This window comes from Bacillus rossius, chromosome 1 (genome assembly GCF_032445375.1).
Source record: "Bacillus rossius redtenbacheri isolate Brsri chromosome 1, Brsri_v3, whole genome shotgun sequence".
Taxonomy (NCBI): domain Eukaryota; kingdom Metazoa; phylum Arthropoda; class Insecta; order Phasmatodea; family Bacillidae; genus Bacillus; species Bacillus rossius.
Genome location: NC_086330.1, coordinates 280,952,615 through 280,962,189, shown reverse-complemented (window position 1 = coordinate 280,962,189; position 9,575 = coordinate 280,952,615). Strand labels below are relative to the sequence as shown.

The 9,575-nt window shown below is 33.1% G+C and overlaps 1 protein-coding gene across 3 annotated transcripts in view; it reads right to left on the bottom strand.

Annotated features, from left to right (window-relative positions):
- Window positions 1-693: 693 nt before the first annotated feature.
- The window catches only part of LOC134527647 (xylulose kinase-like), an 81,553-nt gene continuing 72,671 nt past the window's right edge, over window positions 694-9,575 (bottom strand). For all 3 annotated transcript variants that reach the window (XM_063360511.1, XM_063360512.1, XM_063360513.1), the window contains exons 10-13: window positions 5,055-5,228; window positions 3,007-3,104; window positions 1,576-1,716; window positions 694-991 (exon numbers count right to left, since the gene is read on the bottom strand). In XM_063360511.1, the coding sequence (XP_063216581.1) occupies window positions 929-991; window positions 1,576-1,716; window positions 3,007-3,104; window positions 5,055-5,228 (476 nt within the window). In that variant the 3' untranslated portion in view covers window positions 694-928. The remainder of the gene's footprint in view (window positions 992-1,575; window positions 1,717-3,006; window positions 3,105-5,054; window positions 5,229-9,575) is intronic.

Genomic DNA, 9,575 nt, shown 5'->3' with positions numbered 1-9,575 from the left:
ATGTGATGCTTCAGAGGGCTACATGACCTTTCCAAGTCGGGACTCGGCAGGTATTTAAGACAGAGGCCGGCCTGTGGCGAGTAATGTGAGTGTGTCAGAAGCTGATGGTGACACCGGCGGATCCTCAGAGCGACCTGTGAGAGCAGGGAAGTAAAGAGGGCGGGTGACCCCTTGACGAGCGAAGTGGGCGACGAGCGACGAGCTGAGTGTGTGAAGATTGGTGTATTGGGAACCAAAGTATCCAAGACTGCGTTGTGTGTGTAATGGATGAGTCAGTATTGCGAAGCAGTATGTTGGGACCGAGGTGTGAGGTTAAGAGACGAGCAGTAGAGTGAGCCATATCAAGCCAAGCTCCAGTAGGGATTCCGAATAGTAGACTTCGTAAAGTTTTCCATTAACAAGAAAGAATATTTAAACTGTAATCGTAATTCCCGACTTGTGTATGAAATGCATGAATTCACACAAATCGCCAACTACATGACTGGCCACTAGTGCATCCTGGTTTATTGGAGTGAAACTAACCCTGAAAGTTTCTGACATTTCTCAGTAGAGTTGCTGATAACTTGCGTGATGGCATGAAATAAAAATGACTGATCACTAACAGGTGTCTGTGCTATTTCTGCATACCATTTCAATTGAGTTAAAAAAAAGGGAATAAAGGATGTGAATAGTTATTAAGGAAAATGCTATCTATGGTTTTAAGACTCGTCTTATTATTAATTTTTTGCATTGTGTTTGATGTTACACAAGCGTTGTTGTCATTGCGCATGGATGTAAATAAAAAATTAACATTAATGAAAATGAGCTCTATTTCAAATTTATTAAGTGCTACTTCAAAAAATGACATAATTATTGACTTTGTTACCCCAAAACTGCTCAAATCATTACTTAACGTTACTTAGAGAGGCAGGTGTGTGCAAAGCTACTACTACTTCTCATTGGCGATTGTTGCAATTATTTTCCTGTATCTCTTGACCATTGGGGAGTACACCTGTAAACAAACAAAAAAGTAGCATGAATTAAATTTTACATAACTCAGAATGTTAGTACTGTTTTAATCAAACTGGTTAGTTAAAATTATTCTAGATCTTATAAAATTTTATGTTATAAATTTTTCATGTAACCAAAAATTCTCTATTATTATATTTTTGAAACTAGAAAACATGTTACAGATGACAAAAAATTTGCAGTCCCCCCCCCCCCCCCCCCCCTTCCCAACAAAGATTTAATCAGAACTACTTATCTACCTTGTTCTATATGCTGTTATTACATGACATAAACACTCACAGCATAGCACAACTACATAACAGTAAATCAATTAAAACATTCTAGGGAAAAAATGTCAATAGCACTATATATCTTTCCCACAAATACTACTTTATTACTATTTATTTATTAGTAAAGTGAAATGTATTCATTTCACCAATTTACATTTTTGATATTTTTCTACTTGGCACTGAGGTTGTCAGAGATGGAACACCTGCACTGCAGATCAGTGCCAAGGCAGTAAATGATGGTGAACTAGCCAGGAGGGGCAGGAGCCTGAACTGAGAGCGGGACGGCAATGAGGCAGACCTGGGCTGCGTCAGCGTACGGGCAGCAGGCCTGCTGCGGTGGGGGAATGCATTCGGTCATCTCCTGGAAGGTCATGTTATCGGCCACGAGACCGTACTTGGCCTGGTACGCCGCACCCAGCACAGCAGAGTTGGCAGACTCCTGCAAACACAATGTAGAGCCGCTTAGGGACAACTTTCATGGTAAATTAATTTAAATATATGTTTATCATTGCCTAAAATTATTCTAGTTCATTTTATTTTTTTCACTGTGTATTTTCTATTAGTTTTTTTTGTCTTCAGTTTTTTTTTCCTTTGTTCAACAATTGTTTGGGACACTCTTTGTCTTATTTTGTTATTACTTTGACAAGGATTAGCCATCTTAATCTATAATTTTTTTTTAATGCAGCTGGTTTTTGTGGTTTTGTGATTGTCTCAGACATTTGATTGCTACTGACTCCTTGTTTAAATTCCTAGGTCTACATCGCTTGTGGGTTTTTGTTTACTCATGTTAGGCAACAGAAAATTACCATTAAAATTCATAGAGTATTAATACTTCACCACTGACATTGGACATTAAGATAAAAGATTATGCTTTTTTTAAAGGCTCAATATTTTTCAAATTATATTTTTATAGTTTTTGTTGATTTATGGAGTAATATAATAAAGGTATCATTATGATTATATTATGATGGTTATTATAGTATTATGTATTAGTACAGTATTATGTATACTAGTATTATTATTATTATAGTATTATTTATTGAACTCTGCTCGAGACGACTCAAAAATTTGCAGATTCGTTCAATTATAGTTTTTATTTTATTTTAAAGTATCGTGAATTTAATATATAAAATTATTCAAGTATTGAAAACAGAAATGGTATTATTTTAACTACTAAAGCTAAATAAATTTTTCAGGGGTAAAAATATTTGATTGTGTGGTTTAGGATTATTTTGGGTGCTAATACATTTTAAAATTAAAATTTTACTTTTCATCACTATATTATTATTTCAGTACTATTAATATGAATCACAAAATCAATACAATGTTAAAAGTCCAATTTATGATACTTCTCATACATTTCTTTGCAATGTTTCTCTGTATGATTTTAACCATGTCTTTAGAGTATCAGCTATAGACTGCTTTTATTTTCTTTACTCCACCATATATTCTTGCCTCTACCTATCTGTTACAAATGATCATGTCAAAAAACTTAACTTATCTGAAACTCACGTTACATAACTAGAAAAAAAACCTATCTTGAAGTACGTGATTACAACTTCAAAGTAGTAGGGGTTAGCTTCCGATCGAGGTCGGCTTCTATCAAGTAAACACGGTATTCCCTGATATTTACTGAAATATCCAATTCCCTGCCTATTTCAGGTTTTTCCTGATGTTGAAAATCCTGAAGCAGTTACAGGTCCTAGCTTCTACACAAGATTACACTCACCAGGACGTAGACAGGAGCGTTGAACACATCGGAAAGCACCTGCAGTATAGCCTTGTTGTTCGATGCACCTCCTGTGGCTATTATCCTAGAGTTCGAGTCTACAACAACAAAAGATAACTCTCTTGTATTTTGTGCTTCATCACAAGTTTTGATTATCATTTGCTATGAATATAAAGATGTGACAAAAAAATTACAAAAGATTGAAATTTTTACAAAAATATGTAAAGTAGTAAAATACGACAAACAGAACACATTAGGAAGAAGCACAGAAATTTCTAAGCACTACCTTACAAATTTCTTAAAATGGATTTAACTGTACTAACAAACTGTTATAAAGTTGGTAGTTATGGATTTTTGATTCAATGTTTTATATGATAAAAGAGTTTTACGTTGCACTGTCTCAAACAGAGATGGGGCCTCAAAGATTATAGTGGGCTTTGAACCCCTTGAAAACCAACCCCGTGCTTGTGAACTGGAGTCATGATGTGGTGTTGGGATGGAACTCCAACTCACACCTTGAGAGAATGCTGCATTAGCAGTTGCAGTCACAGAGGACCCAGAAGCTACAGCACAGTGGTGAACCAATATCAAAACTTTTTCAGTACTTTTTAATAAAATTCTCTTACAGTTTTACATCACAAGGTCCTTTTTTTTAAGTAATAAGGACAGTGAAACATAATTTCAAATACATCTACAATTTGTAGAAACATGCAAATTTTGTATGGGAAAAAACAAAACCATTTCAGAGACAATTTCCATATTATTTAGGTGAACAGTGCAACTGTAGATTTTTTTTTGTGACAAGGCTTGATATTACATGCAATGATGATTTTTTTTTATCAAACCTTTTAATTAAGGGCTTTTCCTAAAATTGTGTTCTTATGCCACAAATATTTTCAACATAATATTCACTAAGTGCAATACATATAATATCACCAATGTTAAAGGTACTCAAGTCTTCATAATTATTCTCAATTGCACACCTTTTACACCTATGCAGGTGGTGCCTATCTACATGCAGTACTTTCATAATCATCACACCGTAACTTTAGGGCATAAAAATTTGTAAAAAAAAAATTCTTGCATGAACATTGGATGAAGTTTTTGGTCCTGCTGTTAGATTATGAATGCTTTGTGTATGTATGTGATAGGATAAAGCACCGTGCAACAGCAATCAGTTTTGAAGTTGCTGTCAGGCAATTAGGTAGTTATAATGGGAAAATACAGTAATTACAATTACAGTAACAAATGTTTAAGATGTATTCGCACAATACGAATTCCCATCCAATGTGGTCAAATGTTTTGGTCCCACCATTTTCTCAATAAGATATATATATATTTTTTAACCATGTAAGATGTTGCCCATAAAATTCTTTTCCCGTATAAAACAATGTTTTAAAGTTAAAATCTATTATTTGTTAGGATATTAACGCTTAAATATTTAATTAACAAAAATGTGAAGTTGTCTGATATGTAAATTGTCTTTAAAAACACAAGATTTTTTTTCAATAGTTATAACATTTATATGTTCCTCTTTGTCGCCACTGTGTATTGCTTATAAAAATGCAGCCAACACTAGTTGGCATTACTCATGTTAGGTTATGTTAATGCCCGTAAAGAGTATGCACACGTAGTCAAATATCAATATCAATAATTTGCTGATTGCATACAATGTGTTCTTTCGTGGTTAGTGTGCACTACGACGATAGTTATGTGTTAGTTCCGGCTCACATTGGGTCATGGATTTTGTTTTTCTATTTAAAGTTGAACAAAATATGTTTTTATTGCACAATTTATTAATTTTATTTATTTGGTGTGCTTTTCTATACTCTATTTTTTGAATAAAAGTACTTTCCATTCATAGGTTTTGTTTTTATTAATAACTTTACCTCAACAAAATGCTCTTTTTGGATAAAAATTGCACCCCTACTTTACAAACTTTATGTTAGTATAAAATGTGCAATGACTATGCGACAAAAAATGTACATGGCATGTAAGACCAAGCCATAAGCGACCAGTCCGTGACCGGTAGACAGCCTATACCGTACCGAGGTGGAAGCCCATGTCCTCAGCGTGGGCGCGCTTGGCGACGAACTGCCCCTCCACCAGCGCCCTGATCTCCACCTCGTGGCTCGTGAACCTGCTGAGTGGCTCGTCGTGCTTGTTGAACCGGTACTCGCCCATTGCGAACGGGATTATCTCCCGCACGTCGTAGAACAGCGCTGCGGGGAAAAAAGAAATGGAGTTAGGAGTTGCCAGGAGATGGGGCATGCTGTGACGTGGTTGACGTCCCTTTTTACCTCAGCATCGCCATATTGCAACACCCAAAACATGCTTAACCATACCTGATGATGGTTAATCAGTGTAAATGATCATCTGTGTCAATAAACATAGTCTGTTCCATAAAACAAGAGTCCCTTAAAACATTTTCCACAATACCAAAACTATACTTGAAACAAATTTTTTGGGTGTCCCACAAGCATGGCGCTGACCTTCGCTTGACGAAAGCACTTCAAACTGTCCGTGTAACATGCAAAAACTACACTGGATACAACATAGTACATAGAAGTTCTGGCTTTGTAACAATAAAATGGTTGGTGGAAGTTATTTTTAAAAATGTTTTCGAGTGGTTAAGTCTGCCCTCAATATGACAAATTTTTGAATTTTTTTTTATTTGCATGTATTTAGGAACCACTAAAGCTGAAGAGCAGAAGTATGTGATCAATATTGAAATTATTTTGTGGATTGAACTCAACACTTGAAAATATATTACTTCAAGATAAATAATTTACAAATATATCAGCTCATACACAATAATTTTAAATTATTTAAGAAGGTCCAGCCTGAAATAATTCCCAAATGAGTCCTAAATCAATGCGGAAGGAAGTACGTCCTGTGTTGCTGCATTCAAGGTCTCATCGATGTCCAGTCGGAAGTAATTCCCGAATGAGGCCTGAATCAACCCGGAAGGAAGGACGTCCCATTATGCTGTCATCGAGACTTCATCAGTTGCAGCCAACAAGATTCTCTATTGACTCCCGAACCAAAACATGAAAGGAAGGATGACCAAAGAAGTTACGCTCAAAGGCTGATCCAGAAGCTGTGTTAAACAACTGGAACAACACCAATCTATAACCTGCGATTAACATTTTATTCAACGCATCAAAAAGAGGTTGGTTTGTCCATGTGTGTTCAAAACCTCCCGATACATATTTCAGACGATCAGACGTTATAATTGCCTTTATACCATTTAATTCAATTCCCGTCACAAGTTCGTACTCCATGTTTAAAATTAAACTACAGAACTGAACACAAATGTTTTAATATTGGATCTCTAATGTACATTATTCTGACTTGTCCAAATCTTCATGGTACATCTATGAATTTGACTGTTGCCAATTTTATCTGTCACCAAGATTAAATGTTGTTATAATTTCACTTGGACTTTGTCCCCTTAATCAGCTTTAGTAATTATACCCAGTGGTTGTAGCTACTACCGTTGAGAATATCTATTTATGGCTAATATAATTAGTTTCTTTGAATGTTACTAGGATACTGTTTATGAATATCAATAATTTTGTTTATTCAATATTAGAATATTTGGAATATTACTGGTTAACTCATAGTTTGAACTAATATTGGTTTGGTACTTGATGTGAATCATTGTCCGAAACTATCAAATTCATTTGTCTTATGTAAGGTAGATTTCAAAGAACTACTGGAAAATTTTTATACAGTTTTTCATTTTATGGTTCATAGACCCCAAAACCATAGTCAATTCAAAAGAGTATATATGTATCTGTGTCTGTGTGTGTGTTTGTGTGTGCATATTTGCATGTGTGAATGTGAGTGAATGTGTCTATATAACATTTTTGTGGACACAATAACTGTCACAATTTTTCACAAATCACTTCCAAACTGATACATAAAATCTAGAAGTGAAAAATAAACTAGTACGTTAATGAGCAATGTCCAACAAAAGAGGGAGAAATGGGGAAGGTTTTTTGAAAAACATAAAAATTGATGTAAAATCAAAATATGGAAAATATCACATCTGTTTGAATAGATTATAACTTCTAGGAGTAATATAAAAATCATATTTTGTCTGAATAAGTTTTTGATATGACCAAACATAACTCTGCAACGGGGTGAAGAAGAAAAGAAAAGAAAAAAAAAAGGGTTGGAGGACAAAAAAAAAATCCTTACTCCCTCCATAGGCACAACATCGAAATCATACAGATTATGTATACATCTTATTATTTTTATCTAAAACTTTTGTCTGAAACAATTTTTGATTAGACAAACCATTGCAGCAAAGGGTAAATAATAAGGGGTAGAATTAAACGAAATTCATAACTCCCTTAGTAGGTAGTAGGTACACTATCAAATCCGTTCAGATTGTGTGTAAATCTTATTATTATTATTATATAAAACTTTTGTCTGAAACAATCTATGATAAGACAAACCATAACTGCAAGGGGTTTAAAAAACAAGGGTGGAAATTAAAATAATCCATAAAATCCATACCTTTTACACTATTAAATCCATTCCTTTTTATTGTAAAACATAAAAAGATTATCTACAACTTTCAGCCAAAATTATTTTTATATGACCTACCATTACTGCAAGGGGTGGAAAATAACAGGAGTTGACAAAAACATTTGGATCTCCCTTAGTATGCACACTTTTAAATCCATTAGAACTGTTAGTAAACCATATGAATATCATCTAAAACTTTATTCTGAAATAATTTTTCATACAGCCAAACATAACTGCAAGGGGTGAAAAAAATAAGGGTTGGAGGACAAAAAAAAAAAATCATAACTCTGTTCGTAGGCAAACCATCAAATTCGTTCAAAGTGTTCAAAGTGTTGTAAATCTTATAATTTTTATCAAAGACTTTTGTCTGAAATTTTTTTTTTATATTATGAGCCATTGCTGTAGGAGGTCGAAAAAGACGAAGGGTAGAATTTTAAAAATTCTTAATTTTCGTACCACAAGCACACTATTAAATTTGTTCTAATTTTGTTGTAAAACATTTAATTTTTATCTACAACTTTTGTCTAAAATCATTTTTTAAACGGCCTACCATGACTGTAAGGGGTGGAATAAACAGGGGTTGAAGAACAAAAAATTAATAACTCCCTTAGTAGGCACACTACCAAATCCGTTCAGATAATTTGTAAATCTCATAATTTTAATCTAAAACTTTTGTCTAGAACAATTTTTGATAAAACAAACCATTATTGCAAGGGGTTGAAAAAACCTGGGGTTGGAATTAGAAAATAAATAAAACTTTCCTACCCAGTACACTATCAAAATCCATTCTTCTTTTTGTTTAACTGTCTAAATATTGACTAAAACTACTGTTAAAATAAATTTTTGTTTACCCAAAAATTACTGCAAGGGGTGGAAATAAAAAGATTTGAAAGTAAAAAATAATCATTATTTTTTTTTATAGATATACTCTCATATCCATTATAATTTATAGTATGATTACCATAAAAACATGGGTTGAAATAAAAAAAAATTCTTAACTTTCGTAGTATCAAATTTGTTTGAATTTATTTTAAACCATCTTAATAGTATCTTAAAACTTGCTACAAAGAAAATTTTTATACAACCATGTTATTAGTGCAAGGGATGAAAAGTAGTATTCAAAGGTAAAAAAAATTAAATAATTACCTTAGTTGACATATAATATGAAATTCATTCTAAGCTATTCAATGCTGCGTACTAAATTATTCAATGCTGGATACATTGTGAGTTAAATTTTCGCTGAATGAAAAATAAGCAAATATTTAATTGATCATTTTGTAATATTGGAGAAAATAAATATGTTATGTACATTAAGTTATTAAAATGTTCCAGATGTTTATAGAAGATACCAAAATCTACCCATGGCTGTAGGCTGTGCCGAAAGGGGTTATTTTTTTTGTGTTGTACTAGATTATTACTGGTTATGATACCATACACATACTTAGAGTAATGTAAAAGTGTTAAATGAGTTGTTAAATGAGTTTGATTATTATATGATATTCACAATACACAACACCATTGAAAATAAAGCAGTTTATGAGTTAACTTGTATGTTATTTAAACATTTATTTTTTATACAGCAACTAATGATCTATTCACACTATAGTAACAAAGAGGTATTTAACGTATCACACTATAGTTTATCCATATTGTTTTAAAATACTTATTTAAATTGTAATTCATTAGTACAAAATTCAAAATAAGTACTTTATTAATTTTGAAGGTGCATGTGCGTGTGTGCGTGCGTGTGTGTGTGTGTATAATACATATTTTTCGTGTGCTTGCTGATCCTATACTCAAGTTCCATTTAATATCTAACTTGTTTACTGGTGTTCAAATTATCACTGTTATTGTATTGTTATGATTTATCTGCGCTTGAGCATTTGTGTCACGTTTCTGCTTTGTCATCTGTTGTTTTCTCTTTAACATAATAATAAAATCATGTGCACCGACACTCATGATGCTTGTTATTTTTCAAGTAATTACATATAAATAAACATTGTCTCTGCGTTGTGTAATAAAACACGGTT